The 23679-nt window shown below is 40.6% G+C and overlaps 1 gene segment (V, D, J or C); it reads left to right on the top strand.

Annotated features, from left to right (window-relative positions):
* Positions 1–5750: 5750 nt before the first annotated feature.
* LOC122705783 lies at positions 5751–23679 on the top strand. The segment is given in 3 exon segments: positions 5751–5821; positions 6030–6376; positions 23470–23679. Coding segments are annotated over 3 exon segments (606 nt in total).

Genomic DNA, 23679 nt, shown 5'->3' on the forward strand with positions numbered 1-23679 from the left:
AGGGTTGATCTTATGAATATAAATATCACATGAGTTTGGGGTTTCCCTGATTGCTCCCAGAAAATTCAGCACAGAGGAATCTTATCTGCAGGCAACTGTAAGAGTGGGATTTTCTGACTGAGAGCAGGATGTTGAGAAAAACATAAAAACTAAAAGGTGGGTATAGAGTTGGGGAGAGAAACATGGAAAGAAGGAGAAAATACACAAGAAGAATGAGAGAGACCATGACAGCTGAGAGAATAAACATCTAATCAGACTTTCTCTGTTACTTCTCACTGTTTTTCTGAACAGAAATGAATGGACAACAGATAAAGCATTTTCCTGAATTCTTGCTTCTGCAAGAAGGAGAGAACTTCACCACATACTGCAATTCCTCAAGCACATTTTACAGTTTACAGTGGTATCAGCAGAGGCCTGGAGGAAGTCCTGTCTTCTTGATGATATTAGCTGAGGGTGGAGAAGTGAAGATGGTGCAGAGACGGACAGATCGGCGTGGAGAGTCCAGACAGCACAGCTCCCTGCACCTCGCGGCTGCCCAGCTCTCAGACGTAGGAACCTACTTCTGGGCAAGGGGACAGTGCTCTGGAAGCACCTGCTGTCTGTCCCCAAACCTCACTGTGGGCTCCAGGGTCGCTCCTCCTCATCTCTCCTCAGAGCAGGGGCCAGAGAAAGCTGAAGTCATGATGTCTATGAAGAAATTGAAGTTTTAATAAAAAAAAATCCCCAGACTCAGTGTCACTGAAGAATTCTGTCAAACATTGAATTGTACACAATTTCTTTCAGAAAATAGAAAGAAAATAATTCTTCACTCATTTTATGAGGCTAATATTACCCTGATACCCAAATCAGACAAAGACCATAAAGAACCAAAAACTACATGGAAATATCTTTTATCTAGAAGATAGACACAAATTTATTAAAATATTTTAGCAAGTAAAATTCATTGATATATAAAATGAATAATATACCGAGCACAAATGTAATTTCTTTCAAGGATGCAAGACACTTTAATATTGAAAATCAGTGGATGGAATTCACCATATGAAAGGGTAAAAAAGAAAAATCATATCATCATATTAACCTAGTCAGAATAAAAGGATTTGCAAAAATTCAGTAGTTAGTTATGGTGGAAACTCTGAGCAACACAAGAATAGTGGGGAATCTCCTCAATACCTAATGGTATTCTTACTAGTAAAAGACTATGATATTCTCTAAGAAAGAGACCAAAACCAGAGTGTCCTTTCTCGTCACTCTTTCCATACAGAGCTAGATGTTGGAGTCAGTGCAATAAAGAAAGTAGATGTAACAATCTTATAGAGTTGAAAGAAAAAGTGAAACTGCCACTATTTTCTGGTAACATGATTATCTATGTAGAAAATCCAAAGAATATACCCCTAAAATTATATTAGGGAAATCCAACTTAAAATTACAAAGAGAAACCACTTCACATCTATCATAAGGGCCAAAATTAAAATTACTGACAATACCAAGTTCTGGCAAGGAAGCAGAGAAATTTGATCACTCATGCATTGCTGGTGGGTGAATGGCCCAGTCATTCTAGGAAACAATCCAAGAGTTTCACATAAACTTAAATATTCACTTACTGAACAACCCAGCAAACACACTCCTGGGTATTTATGCTTGAGAAATGAAAACTTTATGTTCACACAAAAATATGTGCATTAGCACTGGAAATTAACCAGTGATCGTCACTGAATGAGCAGATAAATATCCTGTAGTGCATTCACACAATGAAATACTATTTATACATCTTTCTCAACTTCAATAGGGTTATTTTGCAATAAATCATTTTAAGTTGAAACAATAGAAAGTCAAAAGTTCATTTAATATGGGAAGGAAATCTAAAAAAATGTGGAGATAAATGTATGCATGTATAACTGATTCTCTTTGCTGCACTGCAGAAAGCGACATTGTAAAGAAACTATACTTCAATAAAAATAGATTAAAATTAAAAAAAAAGAAAACCCACCTAATATATTAAATCTAGCTTCCTTTGAAAGTGAAGTTGCTCAGTCGTGTCCGACTCCTTGAGACCCCATGGACTGTCCATGGAATTCTCCAGGCCAGACTACTGGAGTGGGTAGCCTTTCCCTTCTCCAGGGCATCTTCCCAATCCAGGGATCAGACACAGATCTCCTGCATTGCAGGCGGATTCTTTACAAGGGAAACCCAAGAATACTGGAATGGGTAGCCTATCCCTTCTCCAGAGGAACTTCCCAACCCAGGAATCAAACCAGGGTGTCCTGCATTGCAGCAAATTCTTTACCAACTCACCTATCAGGGAAGCGGTAGCTTCCCTTAAATGTGGCCAACACTTACATTAGCCTACAGTTGGGAAAAAATTGTCTCGTACAGTCTATTTTATACTAAAATGATGAAAATCTTATGAATGTGTTGAATACTGTACTGAAAGTGAAAATCAAAATGGTTATACAGGTATGAAATGGCTGTAAATGTGTCAGTTGTTTACACTCATGATTTTGAGGCTGGCCAGGAGCTCAGCTCACTGCTGCTGCCCAGAATCACCAGGAAATATCATACTGCATGTTGCTAGCCCAGGAAAAGATAAAATTTCAGTATTCCAAGTATGGTTTCTACTGAATGCATACCACTTTTTCACTACTGTAAAGTCAAAAATCCTAAATTGAATTATCCTAATTAAGTTGGGGACAGTCTGTAGTGATTAAAAGGAAAAGGTTATTGATATATGCAGTAGTCTAGATGGATCTCAGGATACTATGCTGAATGAAACAAAATCAATCTCAGAGGCTACATGGTGTGTGGTTACACTTACTGGATTATTATGATTGCATACATAGTGTGATTCTACTTACACAACATTCTCAACAGGACAAAATACAGAGATGAAAGGAGATCAGTAGTGACCTGGATTGTAAAGAATTGCAGGCCTCGGGAGGGTGTGCAAAGAGGGTTTCTTTAGAGAGATGGAAAAAGTCTATGTCGTGATTTTAATGGTGATAACAGGAGCCTATACATGTGATAAAGTTTCACAGAGCTATGCATCAAAACCAAAGATTACATATAGAACTGAGGTACCAGATCATGATCTGTATTTTAATAAAATTTTAGCAATATCAATTTCCTGATATGTATATGTAATTATTATATTAGCATATATATTTTAGAATATCAAGCTGCTCCCCAGGCTGTTGTGGGCCTTTGTGGTCTCTTCTGCCTAGTTACTAATAATTGGAAACCAGAACATCAGCAGTTTTTAAGGGTTGCAGAGGTGGTGATGGTTGGCAAAGCAACCTAAAGTTCTTTAGGGTGATAGAATGGTTCTGTATATTAATTTTAGTGGTGGTAATAAGAATTTACAAGTGTGATCAATTTCACAACTATTCATAAAAAGGTGGATAAAAATGTAATAAATATAATATACTGATATATATAATATGTGTATTAGAGATCAAATTGCCAACATTCATGGGATCATGGAGAAAGCAAAGGAATTCCAGAACAACATCTACTTCTGCTTCATTGACTACACTAAAAACTTTGTGTGGATAACAACAAACTGGAAAATTCTTAAGGAGATGGAAACACCAACCCACCATACTTGTCTCCTGATCTGTATGCAGATCAAGAAGCAGCAGTTAGAACCGGACATGGAACAACCTACTGGTACCAAATTGGGAAAGGAGTACATCAAGGCTATATTGCCAGTCCTCTTATTTAACTTATATGCAGAGTATAACATGTGAAATGCTGGGCTGGATGAGTCATAGGCTGGAATCAAGATTGCTGGGAGAAATATAAAAAACCTCAGATATGCAGATGATACCACTCTAATGGGAGAAAGTGAAGAGGAACTTAAGGGCCTCTTGATGAGAGTGAAAGAGGAGAGTGAAAAAACTGGCTTGAAACTCAACGTTCAAAAATCTGAGATCATGGCATCTGGTCCCATTACTTTATGGCAAATAGAAGGGGAAAATGTAGAAGTAGTGACAGATTTAATTTTTGTGGGCTCCAAAATTCCTATGGATAGTGACTGAAGCCATGAAATTGAAAGATGTTTCCTCTTTGGAAGAAAAGATATGACAGACCTGCAGGTGGGCTAAGTCGCTTCAGTCGTGTCCGCTCTGCATCCCTGTGAACCGTAGCCCTCCAGGCTCCTCTGTTCATGAGATTTCCCAGGCAACAGTATTGGAGTGGGTTGCCATGCCCTCCTCCAGGCGATCTTCCTGACCCAGGGATCGAACCCACATCTCTTATGTCTCCTGCATTTGCAGGCAGGTTCTTAAACACTTGTGCTCCCTGGGAAGCTTAAGATGGCATATTAAAAAGCAGACACACTTTGCCGACAAGGGTCTGTATAATCAAAGCTCTGGTTTTTCCAATTGTCATGTGTGGTGTGAGAGTTGGACCATAAATAAGGCTGAATGCTGAAGAATTGATGCTTTTCAATTGTGGTGCTAGAGAAAACTCTTGAGAGTCCCTTGGACTGCAAGGAGGACAAACCAGTCAGTCCTAATAGAAATCAATCATGAATACTCACTGGAAGGACTGATGCTGAAGCTGAAGCTCCAATACTTTGACCACCTGATATGAAGAGCTGACTCTTGGGAAAAACCCTGATGCTGGGAAAGATTGAAGGCAAAAGGAGAAAGGAGCAGCAGAGGATGAGGTGATTGGATAGCATCATTGACTCAATGGACATGAATTAGAGCAACTGTGGGAGATACTGAAGCACAGTGTAGCCTGGGGTGCTGCAGTCCATGGGGGTCACAAAGTTTGGACACAACTTAGTGACTGAACAAAAACAAAAACGTGTTTAAAACCTGTAAATACCAAGTGTTGTAGGAGAACATTACAGCATTATGTCACAGAAAGATCTGGCATACTTTTCTTGAATTTATTTTACAGAGAGAAAAATAATGAGCCACTAACAAGTGAGACTGAACACTTTGGACCACTGACATAGAAAATGTGATGTCAGGACAATTCCAGGACACATGGTCTAATTAATGCAATCCTGCTTGTGGAGGGGACAAGACAGAGTATCCTGGTCTTCCTCAAAGTCTAATAAATAAGACTCAATTTCAAATTTCAAAAGAATATTTTATTCCTATGTAATTTCATTCAAAATTTAAAACTGAATAGACTCTGAAAGTCAGATGGATTGATTATTTTTGTCATTTCATGGTGAAGTAATTTTATTTATTGAAAAACCTAAACAGAGTCACAAAACTCAATACAAAGACAGAGATACATTAATGATTTTGAATAAAATTTCCATTCACCAAGAAGCCTAAGATCTGCAAGTTTTTAAAAGAGGCATTAGATTCTGGATGGAGAAAAGTATAGGCTAAATAAATGACCTGTTAGTAGATTACAGAAAGTTTCATAGGCTATAGTAAATTATATCTTAAACAAGATGGCAAAACTATTTTGCTAAATAATTATTAATGTATGTCAACTTGCCTAATATTCAGTTCTCCTCAGCTCAAATTTTAATTCTGATTGCTTTTTTCATGACTTCTTTCAGGATTTGCCTAATCTAATGACCAGGGAAAAACAAGCAGACAAAGTAAAGATTTGTGGTGAGCCAGACTTTTTCCCATGCATTCACAGACCACGTGGTCTATGGACATGACAAACCCCACTTCCTGTCGGGGGGAGTCACACAGGTACCGGGTAGTATGTATATGTGCTGCCAGGCACTCAAAGACACTGAACTCTCAGCTTGAGGCAGAACTCAGCACATTTGTTGAGGGAAATCCATGCCTCATGCCACTCTCCAGTCTGCTCTGGGTGTTCCTGGCCTTCACCTTCTCTGGTAGGGATGCTTCCAAATGTGGGTGCGAGTATTCAGGGTGAAAGGACTGCACACAGGCACGTGGTGCTTCACAGGGACTTGGGGAAGAAAGGAAAGATGAAGAAAAGCAAGAATCTTATGATTTCAATTTTTTGTCTTTGGATCCTAAATAACTCCTAGATTATTTTATTCACTGCTTCATCTTTGTTTTCTGATTTTTTTCCCATAGGATCTGGTGTGGCCCAGAAAGTTACTCAATACCAGCCAGATGTATCCAGCCAAGTGGGGCAGTCAGTCACCCTGAATTGTCGGTATGAAACAAGTTGGACCACTTACTACCTTTATTGGTACGAGCAACCTCCCAGTGGACAGATGACTTATGTTATTCATCAGGATTCATTAGTCTCAAATGCAAGGAAAGACCGCTACTCTGTAAACTTTAAGAAAGCAGACAAATCCATCAGCCTCACCATTTCAGCCTTACAACTGGAAGACTCTGCAAAGTACTTCTGTGCTCTTTCTGAACTCACAGTGCTTGAAGTAATAGGAAAAGCTGTACAAAAACCCCGGAGCTTAGTAAGAGTGAGCCCCCCTGCTGCAAGACCCCAGCTGAAATGCACACCCACAGACCCCAGACAAGAAATGATAGTCCTGTGGTTATTTAAGTTGTGGTCTGGATCAGAAGATTTAGTTCTAGTTTAAGGCACCTTCTACGTTATTTGGAAACAGGTGTCCAGAGTAACTTTCTATTAATATATTCTCTTGAATTTTTGACTTTAAATCAACTGTACAGAACATGTGCAAAGTTGCCTAAATTAGAAAACTTGGCCCATAATACTTTAAACTGGCAGTTTTACTTCATCAAAACCTGGGTCTAGTTGTGTGGAATCACCATCAAAACCATTTCCTTAGTCACTCCCTCCTAGACTTTGTGTCAGGGCACAATCAGAAAGCAGACCATGGATGATGTAGAATAAGAGATTAGTTCTAGGGATTAAAACTCAGGTAATGGCTAGAGCTGGTGGATGAGTCTGTACAAAGCTGTTATCTTCATATCTGCTGTTGAGACTGAATTCACTTTAAGTCATCTTAGAGTAACATTGATGCTTTTGAACTGTGGTGTTGGAGAAGACTCTTGAGAGTCCCTTGGACTGCAAGGAGATTCAACCAGTCCATCCTAAAGGAAATCAGTCCTGAATATTCATTGGAAGGACTGATGCTGAAGCTGAAATTCCAATACTTTGGCCACATGATGCGAAGAACTGATTCCTTGGAAAAGACCCTGATGCTGGGAAAGATTGAAGGTGGGAGGAGAAGGGGATGGAAGAGGATGAGATGGTTGGATGGCATCACTGACTCAATGGACATGAGTTTGAGTAAGCTCCGGGAGTTGGTGATGGACAGGAAAGCCTGGCATACTGCAGTCCATGGGGTCGAAAAGAGTCAGACACCACTGAGCAACTGAACTGAACAAAACTGAACTGAGGTTAACATTTGTAAAGCAAAGTCTGATGGGGACAAAAGCATGGACAAACTTGGACAAACAAAGTCATAGTTGAACTATGAGGACAACTGGAACCCACAAAGACTTGTCTGTCCCTCGCCTCCTTCAGTCTCACAATAGTGGGTGACTTTGAAGAGAAGTGGGTATCATTTGCCATCTTGCTACATGCATACTTGGCCCAAGACAAAGAAGATGAGGAGGACATCTAATGGGAAGTGGAGGAGTTGTGAGTCAACAATAAGTTGAGCTAGTTCAGCAACAGCAATGAGTAGAAAAGCATTTGCCAAAATCCAATAGTCAGCCATGGTGAAAACTCTAAGAAACACAGGAATAATGGGGAAGTTCCTCAACAGCTCTTAGCATGTTTACTGGTAAAAGACTATACTTTTCCCTAAGGAAGGGAACAAAGGGAGAATATCCACTTTAATCACTCTCCTTCAGCACAGTGCTGGACGTTGTAGTCAGTGCAGTAAAGCAAATAAATATATAAACAATCTTTTAAGCTAGAAAGGCAGTCAAATGACCACTATTTTCTATCTATGTAAAAAATCCCAAAGAATATACCCTCCAAAACTCCTACAACTATTAAGTGGGTTCAGTAGGTCTCAGGATATATAAGGTAAACACACAAAATAAAAAGCATTTTTATATATTATCAGTAAACATGTGGATGCCTAAATTAAAAATATAATACTGTTTACAATGGCTCAAGAAAGGCCCTAAATCCTTAGGCATAAATCTAAGAAAATAAGTACAGAAATTATACACAGAAAGCTACAAAACACTGGTACTTCCAAAATATAAAAATTGCCAAGTATTCTAGCTATTATCCTAGAAAGACCAACCTTCCCCCAGTGGAGCTGCATAGGCACCTTTAGAGAAAATAAATTGATGGCACATGTATTATGGCACATCTTTTTGGACTTGATTTTGTTTATTGACTATTTTATCTTCATACCAACAGACCATTCTATCTTAATTACTTCATACACGTTTTGAAATCTGGAAATGCAAGTCATGTTTTCCGTGTCTTATTCAAGGCTTATTCTAGGTCTTTGCACTTTCACGTAAATTATAGAGCAGCTTCTAACACAAGAGATTGAGGTAATTTGATTGGGATTGTGTTGAATTTACAAATTCATTTAGGACAATTGACATCTTAACACATAGAGTCCTTAGATCCATAACCTCTTTATTTATGTCCTCTCTAATTTCTTTCATTCATTTAGGTCCTCTCTAATTTCTTTCGTTAGTGTTAAGATTTTTGCAGAGGACTTGTATTGTTGCTGTTGTTTAGTCTCCGTCGTGTCCAACTCTTCACGACCCCATGGACTGTAGCCCGCCAGGCTCCTCTGTCCACGGGATTTCCCGGGCAAGAATACTGGAGTGGGTTGCCCCTCCCCTCTCCAGGGGATCTTCCCAAAGCAGGGGTATTTTCTACACGTACAAACATATGATGTGTAAATAAAAATAGTGCACCTGGTTGGCAGGTGGACTCTTTACCATTGAGCCACCTGGGAAGCAAGGCTACTTATAACAATTTTATCTTTTATTTTGTATAGCTTTTTTTACCTTAATTGACCTAAATGCCCAGCATCAAATCCAGAGCTAGGACTAATTGCATTAAGAAAATGCAAATACAGGGAATTAATTATGCCTTGAAATAGCCAGAACAGAGCTAGATACCTGTCAATATGAGAACAGATTTAGTTCAACAGCCAAATAAATGGTACCAACCTCTTGTTTGGGGTTTTGAAAACACTATTTCATTGAGCAGCCTTAGGAAATGGTGTTTCCTGACATTAGTGTCTGTAGGTGGCAAGGACTGGTCACCACTGAGTACCAGGCCATGATTTATGTTAGTTACCCCAGACCTCAGAAGTGAGGACATTTCTCATCTCCTTAAAATGCTATGTGATTTTTATCTCTCAAATCAAAATTATTCTAGAGTTACTGGAGAGGAATCAAGAAGAGGTCTTGCATACCTTATATTACATTTGTTCCCCAGCGTTTGATAAATGACATTTTAATTGCATTTTCTAATGCTTTTGCTAGAATCTAGAAATAAAATTGATTTTTGTGTTTGGTGACTGTATCAATGCACTAATAGGTTCTAGTTCTTAAACAGCTTGTTTAGAGGTACTTTGTATTTTGTACATGTATAAACTTGTAAATCTGTAAATTAAAATAGTTTTGCTTCTCCTTTTATTTTTTTTATTTTTTGCTTCTTCTTTTAAAACTTAATATATCTTATTTCCTTTCCTGTTTTGATCACAGGCCCTCCATTAGGACAGTGAATAGAAGTACATGTCTTGTTTGTGATCCTGTAGGGAATAATATTGACTTTGATATTTTCACTGATACCCTTTATTAGATTTGGGAATTATTCTTTTATTTTTGGATTGTTGGGAGTATTCATCATGCAGAGACATTAGCCTTTCATCAAGTTCTCTTAATTTTTTAAAATTAAATTAAGTACATTATTTTGGTTTTCATCAAGCAAAGAAGGATAACATCATCTCATATGGTCAAGATATAATCTTCTAAAATTAAAAATTCTGAAAAGAGCCAATAGGCTAAAAATCTTATTTTTAAATTCTTCATATTTTGGTTTTCATTTTTTCAGTTTTCACTATTATTTAAAATGCCACTTTGAAGTGTGACATCAAATCTTCTAAAAAATAAAGTTAAAGAAGCCAAAAAGCAAAAACTTTTTTTTTTCTGTCTTTTGGTAATATAATAAAATAATATATTCCTACATAGTTTAAATGAATTCATCTTTAGTTGTTCCTATATTTTCAGTAGTAGAGGGTGTTGACTTGTGTGTGTGTGATCTGCCACAGAACAGACTACCAAAGAATATTTATGAATATTTGTTAAATATTTATATGGGAATAATATGTATACCCATATCAGTTTAATTTTCCTCCATCCTAGACTTGGGATGTTTGTTATCTGTTATTGAATTTTGTCCATGAATATAACCCTCTATTTATCCTGTTGGAGTCTTTTGTTTAACTTGACTTCCATAGTATTGGAAGATTGCTTTTAGAATAATTTCAAGAGTTGTTCAGTATAACTTCTTTCACTAAGTTCATGAATAACAACTCATCTACTCATTCAGAAAACAGATAACTCTTGAGTGCTTTACCTGTACCAACCTCTCTCTATAAACATTGAATAACCTTTAAATATGGGGAGACAAAAGACAAAAGGAAAACTACAAAGAAGTCAGCAACAGAGGATCATAATGGGGGTGTGACAAAGAAAGGAGCCAGAAAGAATGAAAACAACTTGTGGAGTGGCATAGAACTAAGAAAACACAGATGGATACAGAGGTCATACAACTAAGATGTATGTATCTCAGTCGTGTCCAACTCCTGGAACACCATGGACTGTAGCCCACCAGGCTCTTCTGTTCATGGGTTTACCCAGGCAAGAATACTGGAGTGGGTTCAGTTCAGTTCAGTTCAGTTGCTCAGTCATGTTCGACTCTTTGCGACCCCATGAACTGCAGCACACCAGGCCGCCCTGTCGATCACCAACTACTAGAGTCTACCCAAACCCATGTCCATTGTGTCGGTGATGCCATCCAACCATCTCATCCTCTGTGGTCCCCTTCTCCTCCTGCCCTCAATTTTTCCCAGCATCAGGGTCTGTTCAAATGAGTCAGCTCTTCCCATTAGGTGGCCAAATTATTGGAGTTTCAGCTTCAGCATCAGTCCTTCCAATAAACACCCAGGACTGATCTCCTTTAGGATGGATTGGTTGGATCTCCTTGCAGTCCAAGGGACTCTCAAGAGTCTTCTCCAACACCACAGTTCAAAAGCATCAATTCTTTGGCACTCAGCTTTCTTTATAGTCCAACTTTCATATCCATACATGACCACTGGAAAAACCATAGCCTTGACTAGACAGATCTTTGTTGGCAAAGTAATGTCTCTGCTTTTTAATATGCTGCCTAGGTTGGTCATAACTTTCCTTCCAAGGAGTAAGCATCTTTAATTTCATGGCTGCAATCACCATCTGCAGTGATTTTGGAGCCCAGAAAGTGAGCCACTGTTTCCACTGTTTCCCCATCTATTTGTCATGAAGTGATGGGAGCAGATTCCATGATCTTAGTTTTCTGAATGTTGAGCTTTAAGCCAACTTTTTCACTCTCCTCTTTCACTTTCATCAAGAAGTTCTTTAGTTCTTCACTTTTTGCCGTAAGGTTAGTGTCATCTGCTTATCTGAGGTTACTGATATTTCTCCCAGCAATCTTGATTCCAGCTTGTGCTTCATCCAGCCCAGCGTTTCTCATGATGTACTCTGCATATAAGTATTTAAAGCAGGGTGACAATATACAGCCTGACATACTCTTTTTCCTATTTGGGACCAGTCTGTTGTTCCATGTCCAGTTTTAACTATTGCTTCCTGACTTTCATACAGGTTTCTCAAGAGGCAGGTCAGGGGTCTGGTATTCCCATCTCTTTCAGAATTTTCCACAGTTTATTGTGATCCAGAGTCAAAGGCTTTGGCATAGTCAACAAAGCAGACATAGATATTTTTCTGGAACTCTCTTGCTTTTTTGATGACCTAATCAAATCCCTTATGACTGAAAGGTTGTTGCTGAACGATAAGACGCCAGGATTCTTGGCCTCCGGAGGAGATGAATTCAATCCGGGGCCAGAGACGAGGCTGGATCACTCAGAGCTTTTGTGTAATAAAATTTTATTAAAGTATAAAAGAGATAGAGAAAGCTTCCGACATAGGCATCAGAAGGGGGCAGAAAGAGTACCCCCCTGCTAGTCTTTAGCTGTATGTTATATAGCCACTCGCAGTCTGTTAATGAAAAGAAAGGAATGTCATAAAATTTAGAATGGCACCAGATAATTCATCTCTGCCATAAACGATTGACTTGAATCTTGTAGAAGGGCAGATTACCAAACAAACAGTTTCATTTACATAGATTAGGGGAACAATATCTGAGTATAGTTTGAGCCATTTTGGCGGAACTTAGAGTCTGGGGTAAATGCATAGCACATTAACATAGCTTAAGACAAACATTTCCATAAGAAAAAAATGTATTGGTTAACTCAAAGTTTGAGAATATTTAGCTTCAGGTGAAACCAGGTGTCATGGCAACACAGCATTTTAAGAGAAATCTCCTTTTAAAATTGTATAAAGAAGAAAAAAATATCACTGGTTTGTTTCCTCCTGCTGCTTGAGAGAGAGAAAAATGTCTGGCACTTGCAGCCTATTTCCTCTGTTTGGAGATCCCTGGCCTTCCTGCCTGTTACCTTCTCATTCTCCCCTTTTCTTTTAGGAAAATTATGTTGCCTAGGGAAAAGGGGCGTCGTTCCCATTCCATAACTGCTTCTGAGCTGACAAGGGGCATTGTCCCTAAATTGGTGAGGCAACATATTCTCCTAATCCTTATAGTGAGGATGTCTGATCCAGGGGCCCCAAATAGTAGTCGGAAGAAGCTGCAGTGATAGCAGGAGTTTGAGCAACCATTTGTAACTTAAAAGCTTTCATGCGACTGGAAACAAATCCAGTTACACAGTTACAGATGCAGGGAGCAAACAGCAAAAACAAAACAATCAGAATTATTGTAATTAAGATAGTTTTGCACCCTGGGGAACTAGTTAACGTCTCCCAAAGTGAGGCAATTGAGGCTTCAGGAGTATCCATGGCCCCAATCATCTTGTTCATATGTTTAGTAAAATGAGTAACATTAGTGCTCATATCAGGTATATATGTACAGCAATGGGTATGAATGATGGCACAAGTTCCTCCTTGTGCAGCTGTCAGAATATCTAAAGCCAATCTGTTTTGTAAAACCACCTTTCTAATTTGTGCTTGTTCAGCATTAAGAGCTGAAATAGCTTTTTGAGAATCTTGTAATGCCTGTTGAGTAAAATTAGTCAAAGCACCCACTCATAGCATAACATCTGTAGTTCCCAAAGAGGAGACAAACAGTGCAGCCAAATAATCGTACCAGTGAAATACAGACCTTGCCCACCGAGTTTTAAGGTGGGGTAAATTAGCAGGCTTCTCCAGAAGCTCTGAAAATATAAAGCCACGAGTAAAGGCTAGACCCAGGGTGCATCTCCCTATCTAGCCAGGGGGAAGCCAAGCCCATAGGTAAGAGCCACATATCTAATAAGTCCCATTTGGAGCAAGCCAGAGTGACTGAGATATCCAGTCCCAATTAGCGTCTGGCCAGACAAAGGGAGATCCTGAACTGGGGTTGGGAAACACGGGAATGGTTACATTACATATTTCCTGAGGCAAAAAATCCCAATTGTTTCCAATCATTGTAATTAAGTTGTTGGCTAACTTTGGGGGATGGCTCTGTTTGTTCCCAGCATATAGGGGCAGTAGATATTAGATGTCCTTTTTCAGGAGTTAGCCATATAACCTCATCCCATATTTGATAAACATCAGGTAAAAAACCATCAGACCTAGACATATTTGTCTTATATGCAGCAAAATAGTCATTAAACTGAGACAATGTATAATCAAAATAAAAAGTCACCTTATGTCCATAGTTAAAGTACAAAGTGTTGCACCAGTCCATTTTAGGATTGCTGGATGTCATCAGATGAAGAAGAGGCATCACATATGATTGTTGTTGAAGATATTCACAGACTTGGAGAAAGTCTTTTTCTTGAACTGGAGATGTCCACCATGGGAAGCCTTCCACTGATGAAGAGGGGAGTGCTCCGCAGACCCAGCAGTTAGACCGATTGTGGAAGATTGTGGAATGCACCGTAGGAGTGAGCCCAGGACAGGATGGCATTGTCTTGAGGATCAAACGGCAGACTCAGGATTTTTGGAGTCAGCAGAAGCAGGCTCACATAGATTATCAGGCCCATCTGAAACATACAAAGTCAGAGCATAGAAAGTAAAGGCATAAAATGACATCACTTAGTTCTGGCCAGGGTGTCACCTCTTAACTCGGTTGATTCATGTACCCATGAATCAATTCCTGGGACTTTGACAGCTGTGGGAGAAGAAAGAATAACCTGGTAAGGGCCTTCCCAGAGGGGCTCCAGGCTTGGGCCCCCAGACCCCAATGTTTTTATGAGGACCTCGGTTCCTGGCTCAAGCAGAAGCTTGGGCAGGCTCAAATAGAGGCTTGTTGGATTCAGAAGCTGGGTCAGGAGTCGTCTCCCGGAGTTCTGTTAATGCCTGTTGAAAAGCTGAGAGCTGAGTTACATAATTAGTTATCTCCAAGGCTTCAGGATCTATAACAATGTCTGTGCCTAAGAAAGGCCTTCCATAAATACATTCAAAGGGGGACAGTCCCTCCTTTTTTGGGGCAGTTCGAGCCCTCGTTAAAGCTGTGGGTAGAACTTTAATCCAGTTGTCCTGTGTTTCTTGAGTTAATTTGCGCAGATGTCTTTTGATAATGTCATTAGCTTTTTCAACCTTTCCTGAGGATTGGGGTCTCCACGAACAGTGTAAGTGATATTCTATTCCTAGAGCTTTAGATATCCCCTGAGTTACAGCAGCTTTAAAGGCGGAGCCACTGTCACTCTGAAGGCTCTGTGGCAGCCCAAATCTGGGGATGATTTCATGGAAAATCTTTATAACCACCTTAGCTTGTTCACTATGACAGGGGAAAGCCTCAATCCATCCAGTAAAAGTATCCACTCAAACTTGTAAGCAAGAATATCCATTAGCTTTTGGCATATGAGTAAAATCAATTTCCCAGTCCTCTCCAGGATACTTTCCACTTCGTTGTAATCTAGATTTTGCTAGCTTTTCAGTCTGTGGGTTATTTTTCTGACAAACCTCACACTGTTTGATAATGTTCTTTAAAGTTTTCAGTATATTTTTACCTTCAAACAAATGAGAAGCCATCTGGTAAGTACTTTCTACACCCAAATGAAAACTCTGATGCAAACCCTTAAGAATTTTCCACTGAGCATTTTCAGAAATTATTAATCGTCCATCCTCGGACTGTAACCATCCTTTATTAGTAATCTTTGCTCCTCTTTTCTCATATCTTTCTAATTCTTCCTCAGTATATTGTGGTTTTTCCTGTTCCACAGGACCTGTCCAGATCAAAGGCGTCTGTAGGGAGGGGGTTTGGTAAAGTGCTGCTTTTTTGGCTTGAAAGTCAGCTAACAGGTTACTGGCGGCTACTTTACTCCCATCCCTGCTGTGCCCTTTGCAATGCATAATCGCTACTTCTTCAGGACAATAGATAGCAGTTAAAAGTCTCTCGATCTCTCTGAAATGCTTAATAGGTTCTCCTGTTGCTGTTTTAAACTGTCTTTCTTTCCATATTGCAGCATGAGCATGTAAAGTCAAATAAGCATACTTAGAATCAGTGTAGATATTTACTCGCTGCCCTTTGCTTAACTCTAGAGCTTGGGTCAGAGCCATAAGCTCCGCTAACTGGGCACTGGTTCCCTGGGGGAGAGATTTTGCTTCTAAAACCTGTTCAGCAGTCACCATGGCGTAACCTGCTTTACGCTTTCCATCCCGAACAAAAGAACTGCCATCTGTAAATATTTCCATGTCAGGATTGTCTAATGGGGTATCCATTAGATCCTCCCGAGCTGCATAGTTTAAAGTTAAGAATTGGGAACAATCGTGATCAGGTGTTTCATTTTCCTTTTCAGGAAGGAAAGTGGCAGGATTTAAATTTCCACAAATTTTAAGCTCAGTTACTGGTCCTTCTGACTACAATGACTGATATTTAAGAAGTCTACTGTCTGTTATCCAAATATTAACCTTAGAATTTAAGATTCCACTCACATCATGAGAAGTCAGTACAGTAAGGTTTCGTCCATTAATTATTTTTAAAGCTTCAGGTGCTAATAAAGCCGTGACCCCAATTACTCTTAGGCAGTGGGGCCACCCACGTGCAATTACACCTAATTCTCTGCTTAGATAAGCAATGGGTTGCTGGTGAGGCCCTGGGGGTTGTGTCAAAACTCCCAAGGCCATACCTTTTCTTTCAGTGACAAACAAGTTGAATTCTGACCCTGTGGGCAAACTCAAAGCAGGAGCTTGCAGGAGAGCAGTCTGAAGAACCTTAAAAGCCTTTTGAGTATCTGGAGACCAAATCAGTTTGTCAGTTTGGGCCTGCTGAGTTTCAGCTATAAGTTTATATAAAGGCCAGGCAAGTTCCCCATAGCCCGGAATCCAAATAAGACAGTAGCCTGTGATTCCCCCAAATCCTGTCAATTGTCTTAAAGTCATAGGTAGGGGATGATTTAGTATAGGTTTAATTCTCTCAGGGCCTATGGCCCTAGTCCCTTCTGATATGATCAGGCCCAGATATCTAACAGATTGTTGACAAAGCTGAGCCTTCTCTCTTGATGCCTTGTAACTGCAGCCTGCCAGAAAGTTTAAGAAATCTTCTGAAGCTCGTGAACAAGCTTCCTCTGTCTCAGCACAGAGCAAAATATCATCTACATACTGTAACACTACTGCTTCAGCGCTGTTAAAGTTTTGTAGATCCCGTGCCCAAATAAGTGAGGACTGTCACGAAATCCCTGGGGCAAAACTGTCCAGGTTAACTGAGAAGCTGACTGCGTGGGGTCTTCAAAGGCAAATAAAAATTGACTTTCCTCCACCAAAGGCACTGAATAGAAGGCATCTTTTAAATCAATTACTGAAAAATATTTGGCTCCTTCAGGAATTTCAGACAATAGAGTCTAAGGATTAGGCACCACGGGGTGTAAAGGAACCACAGCCTCGTTTATTATTCGTGAATCTTGAACTAGTTTCCATATACCATTTGCTTTCTTTATACCCAAAATAGGAGTGTTGCATGGACTGTTACAGGGAATCAATAGGCCCTGCTCCTTTAAATTCTCAACGATGGATTTTAACCCTTCCTTAACCTCGGGTTTCAGTGGATACTGCTTCTTATGTGGAAATAGGTGCGGGTCTTGGAGCTTGACAACTACAGGAATAGCATTTTGTGCTCGACCCACAGACTTTCTATTAGCCCATACTCTAGGATTTACATTTTGTTCAACTAAAGAGAGAGAATGGGAGGGCTCCATATTCATGAAAACAGAGGCATGGACCTTGCTCAGTATATCCCTCCCCAAAAGGGGTGAGGGTGGTTCTGGCACAATCAGAAACTCATGGGAAAATAGCACAGAATCCCAGTTGCAAGATAGAGAATAACTGAAATAAGACCTTTTGGCTCATCCAGATAATCCCATTATGGAAGCGGATCGGGAAGAAAGTGGGCCAGGAGCTTCAGTAAGCGCGGAGTAAGTTGCCCCAGTATCTAAAAGGAAATTGACGGGTTGGCCTCCCACCGTTATCAATACCCAGGGTTCCTCAGGTGTAATTAGGATGGGAGCTTGTGTGGGGACCCCCAGGCACCTTCGGTCCTGATTGTCTTGAGAGTCAGACCCCTGAGACCTATGCCTGGGAGGGGGTCAGTATCTCCTCCAATGTGGTCCCTTGCAGACCAGACATGGAGCTGGGGGCTGCTTAGATGCCTGAGGGCAATCTTGCTTGAGATGCCCCTCCTTTCCATAGCAATAGCAAGCCCATCCCTTTTCACCTGGGTCCCTCTGGGCATTTTTCTCAGGCTGTTTAAGGATGGTTTTCATAGCCATTGTGAGGGCTTCCGCCTTTTCCTTTGTCTTTCTCTGCCTTTCTTTCTTTTCCTCATATTCCCTACCATAATAGACTGTCTGAGCCAGTTGTAACAGATTATCTAAAGACTGATTTGGTCCATACGCCCATTTTGATAACTTACAGCGAATATCTGTAGCTGACTGAGTGAGAAATCTATCCTTTAAAATCACTTTTCCCTCTTCACTTTCAGGATCAATCTCAGTGAATCTGCAAAGGGCTTCTCTCAGTCTATCTAGGAATTTACCAGGAGCTTCCTTCTCCTCCTGTTCTATGTCTGCCAGTTTGCCATAGTTTAAAGGCTTAGAACGCGCCTGCCTGAGTCCTTCAAGAATACATCTGACAAAATGACTCTTATTAGAAAACACCGCGGGAAGAAAAAGCCGCCTCTAAGGACCGTTGGTGAAGGCCTTTATTGAGCGTTCACTCTCGGGCAGAACTCCCAGGGGCAGGTGAGCGAGGAGACAAAGGGAGTCTGCGAGGTATGAGGGGGTGGGGAGGGGTTTTATAGCCAGGGCCGGTGTCCAAGCCAGGTCTTTTCATATAAGGAAGAAAACGCGGGCTACAGCGGTGGTCAGTGTCTAAGGGCTCCATGTTGGTACATGATTGGACCAGGCTGCAGGGGGTCGGTCTCTGGAAGTTTAGCCAGCCTCCGGAATTTGCCTTGCGGCACTTTTCTGGGGCGTGTCTCAACATACCCGACCTTTCAACTCTGATCCCATCTTCCTTTAGCAGTGTTATAGTCTCAGTCTGGTTCTGTAGCTGGGACCGCCTGACTCCCAGTGGGTATCACATAGGAAGACCAAGTGTGTCTTCTTTAAGCCCTGGGGATCAAATCTATCCCAGTTTTTTTTTAGGATACAGTTCAAAGGAGTGAGGCTTGAATTGTTAGCTCCCATCTGTAAGAGAGAAAAAAAGCAACCAGTGCCATTTTTTCTACTGGAGGCGTCCCTCCTAGTTCTAGATGAGGGTCTAGACAGACTTTACACCAAAAGCTTTTCCTTCCTGGTCAGACTTAGTCTGTCCCTTACCGACACAGGTGTCACACTCGTCCCTCCCGGTTCTACCACCGAGATGGGGTGGGGATGAACCAGGGGTAGACCTGATGGCATCCCTGACTGACGTCCAGCTCTTCACCTCGCTTGCCTCTGATGCCACCCGGGGTGCAATCAGAGTAACCTTCCGGAATGCCTCCCAAGCTAAGACCTCTGGGGGGAAACTTTCGTCACCTGAGTGCCTGTGCACGACCCTGAGTGTATTCCTGACCACAATAAGACCTGCACGAACTTTAAACTGAGATGTTCCTGCCAAACATCACCACACCAGTATAAGAGCCTCCTCTGGTCCACTAAGAGCCAGTGTTACCAAAAGAAAAAAAAAAACATTGCAGTTCCAATCCGAGTAACCTTTAACCTCAGAGATGCTCTTGGAGTTAGAGCTCCATCTAGCTTCTGAACTTTCGATGCCTAGCAAGGCTAGGCGCTTCCTGACTACCAATCCAAGTTTGAGACCTAGGCCACCTAGTACACAGTAGCAACATAGATTACAAGTCCCTTGAAAGCTTATGATCCGATAGATTAGGTTAGTACTTCTAATTCCCAAAGAGTTATGAAATGGTCAAAGAGACCAAAAAGTTTGACCGAGAAAGGAGAGTCAGTCCACACACTTTGCCCATTTCTGATCGGTTCCCAAAGGAGACATTGGTTGCCTCTTGGCATTAGCAGGTCGGTATAAACCCCCGACAGGTTTCTGCCATAAGCCTTATGAGGTCACCGCTGAACCACAGAGCAGGGCTCCTCACTTGCTTCTTGTAGGGTGTTTCATTCATTCACACAAGCACACCGTAGAGTTAGTAAAGTACAGCGGAAAACGTGTTTGCTAGGAGAACAAAGAGCTAGAGCTCCAAGCACCCTTACCTTGTCCTGAGGGATCCCTGACGAGCCCCCAAGATGAAAGGTTGTTGCTGAACGATAAGACGCCGGGATTCTTGGCTTCCAGAGGAGACGAATTCAATCCGGGGCCAGAGATGAGGCTGGATCACTCAGAGCTTTTGTGTAATAAAGTTTTATTAAAGTATAAAGGAGATAGAGAAAGCTTCTGACATAGGCATCAGAAGGAGGCGGAAAGAGTACCCCCCCTCCTAGTCTTTAGCTGTAAGTTATATAGTCACTCACAATCTGTTAATGAAAAGAAAGGAATGTCTTAGAATTTAGAATGGCACCAGATAATTCATCCCTGGCCATAAAATGATTGACTTGAATCTTGTAGAAGGGCAGATTACCAACAAATAGTTTCATTTACATAGATTAGGGGAACAATATCTGAGTAAGTAGGTTAAAACATTTGGCGGAACTTAGAGTCTGGAGTAAATTAACATATCTTAAGACAAACATTTCCATAGAAAAAAGAAATGTGTTGGTTAACTCAAGGTTTGAGAGTAGTTAGCTTTAGGTGAAACCGGGTGTCATGGCGACACAGCATTTTAAGAGAAACCTCCTTTTATATTTGTATAGAGAAGAAAAAAATATCGCTGGTTTGTTTCCTCCTGCCACTTAAGAGAGATGAAAATGTCTGGCACTTGCAGCCTATTTTCTCCATTTGGAGACCCCTGGCCTTCCTGCCTGTTACCCTCTCATATATTCTTACTAGCTTTAAAATATGTTTTTGTGTTTTTTGTTTGTTTGCTTGTTTGTTTTTTTTAAGCATGGATAACAATTTTCTGCATCCATGCATTCTATACTATTCTATTTTTTCAACTCAATGTCATTAAACCTGTATTGTTTTCCCCCTTTATATCAGAATAAAAGTTTTTAGCTGCTTTTCCTGAATTCCTTTCTAGCATAATTTTGAGGAAGGTTCTGACAATGTGATTTGGAAGGCAAAGGAGAAAGGAAGAAATGTGTGAGGCCAGCCAGTATCTGAGTCTGCTTTTCCTACTTAATCGGAATCTGGGAAACCAGTCACACGTTGACTTTGGACTCATGAAACTCCCTGATCTGAAACTGTGGAGAGTCAACTCTCTGAAAGAACCTGAGCTAAGCTCCCATCTATGTGTCTAAGGACTAATGATTCCAGGGGCTTTACTGACTCTTTCTTTCTCCAGAACTTTATCCTGAGAGCCCTCAGGATTTTTGGTTTCTTTTAATTTTTTTAAATAAAATGAACATTCATAAAAAGCCAGCTTAAAAAAAAAAAGTGAGCTAAAGAAGACTTCTTGTTGCTGATGGTACTTCACAGAGAAGGATCATTTAACACAACCTGTAGAGTCATGGGCTTCCCAGGTGGCGCTAGTGGTAAAGAACCAACCTGCAAATGCAGAAGACATAAGAGACGTCAGTTCAATCCCTGGGTCAGGAAGATCCTCTAGAGGAGGATATGGCAATGCACTCCAGTATTCTTGCCTGGAGGATCCCATAGACAGAGAAGCCTGGTGGGCTACAGTCTATAGGGTCACAAAGAGTCCGACACAACTGAAGCGACTTAGCACAGTATAGTCATGGAAACATTTTTCCATTCTGAGCCCAGAGCTTTCTCCCTGAACCTTGGCAACTACCTTTGTCTAGACATTGATCACAAATGAAATTTTGTTGGACTGTTTTCAACAAAATCTCTAAGGGAGCTTTCAAAATTACAAATTCACAAGTCTCAATTCTGGAAAATATGATTCATGAAATCTGTGGTGCATCCAGAATCTGTAATTTTAAATCATGCACATATTGATTTTGTCATCAGCTGTTGTATAAATATCAATTTATAAGTCTTTAATGATTTGAAAAGCTGGGAAAGAACAGTCCTAACTCAAGCTCCAGGCTTTTGACAGAAATTCACATCTTTGGGGTTCCAGACACGGAGGAGAAAAATTATTTGGTTAAAGTTTGGCATCAAAATGTTGGTATAACATTTTGCTTATTACTTATTACCTTAAGTAATAAAAAGTGTATTTGAGGTTAGATATCTACTGAGGGTATTGTTGGTAGGATTTAGTAAGATTAGTATTTGTTGCTCAGACAGTAAAGAATCTGCCTGCAATGTGGGAGACACGGGTTCCCTAGGTTGGGAAGATCCCCTGCAGAAGGGAATGGCAACCCACTCTGGTATTCTTGCCTGGAGAATTCCATGGACAGAGGAGCCTGGTGGGCTACAGTCAATGGGGTCACAAAGAATCAGACATGACTAAATGACTAATACTCAGGCAGCTTGAAACTGTGAGAGAATAAGATATTCATATCAGAACATCAAGTAGAATTTCATAAATTCAATTATGGTGTTTCTTTCTAGCTAGGATTCATATTTTCATTTTCAAATGATTTTTATATTCAGGAATATATGACTATTAGTAAGATATATGACTTTTCCTGCTTAAAAGCTTTTACTAAAAGATAGAATTCCTTACAATTGATATAATTTAGGACTAGTCCCTCACAGCTCAGTTAGTAAAGAATCTGCCTGTAAAGCAGGAGATCCGGGTTTGATTCCTGGGTCAGAAAGATCCCCTGGAGAAGGAAATGGCAAACCACTCCAGTATTCTTGCCTGGAGAGTCCCATGGGCAAAGGAACCTTGCAGGCTACAGTCCATAGGGTTGCAAGAGTTCAACAAGACTTAGGGACTAAACCCACCAACCAAGGAAACAGTGCATTTCAAAAAGTAGTGATTCCTCAAAGATTGTCTAGTCATCATTTTTGTTTAATTGGACAGATATTTTGTGATGTAATAATCTGAGTTTACTGCTCTACATATTAGGGTACAGTATTGAAAAAAAGAATCACTCAGTAATGACTTGATTTTTTATTACTTCTTCTAAGTTCAATACCAAATACTTTTCTGGTATTTGATGAATTATGGCTAGTTCACACTGAATACATGAGGATGTAAAGGACTGTTTTAACATGCTCAAGGAAATTGGTATCTTTTCAGTTACAGACATACCCTAGGGATGTTCTGTTAAAGGACTTCTGTCAGGTAGAGACCTAATGACAAAATAGACCTCAGAGGTTAGAGCAACTTGGTCAGATTTCCAAGTGCCATCTGAAGACTGGTATAGATCTCAAAAATAAAGCTGGGGATGTGAACATGTTCCGGAGACTAGGTCACAAGCATCCCATTCCTCGCTCTGTCCACAAGGGGGTGCAGCTTCCTGACACCAGCGCATTTCCTGTGTGAAAAGCAGGCTTCGACTTGTCACTTCATTGTGATTTCAACCTTTCTTCCTCTTAAAAGAAGAAGTGTCAGGTGTCGCCTCTTTATTCGGATGACACTCCAGAGATGAGCTCCTCTCCAGGTTTAGTGACTGTGATACTCCTAATGCTTGGTAAGTAAAATGCCTCTTAAAACATGGATTTTTCCTTCTATTATGTCAGCAAAATCTTTAACCATAATTTTATCCCAGAATAATATGTCCCCGGTGACACAAAATTTTTATTTATAATTTGCCCAGGACAAACCCATGGAAACTCAGTGACCCAGATGGATGGCCAAGTGACTCTTTCAGAAGGGACTTCTCTGACTATAAACTGCACTTATTCAACCTCTGGGTACCCTACTCTTTTCTGGTATGTCCAGTATCCTGGAGAAGGCCCACAGCTCCTCCTGAAAGCCACGAAGGTCAAGGAGAAGGGAAGTCACAAAGGTTTTGAAGCCACATACAATACAGAAACCACCTCCTTCCACTTGGAGAAAGCCTCAGTCCAAGAGTCAGACTCGGCTGTGTACTACTGTGCTCTGAGGAACACAGTGACGGAAACTGCAGGGGGAGCTGAGCACAAACTCTGA

Source organism: Cervus elaphus, chromosome 12, assembly GCF_910594005.1.
Source record: "Cervus elaphus chromosome 12, mCerEla1.1, whole genome shotgun sequence".
Taxonomy (NCBI): Eukaryota; Metazoa; Chordata; class Mammalia; order Artiodactyla; family Cervidae; genus Cervus; species Cervus elaphus.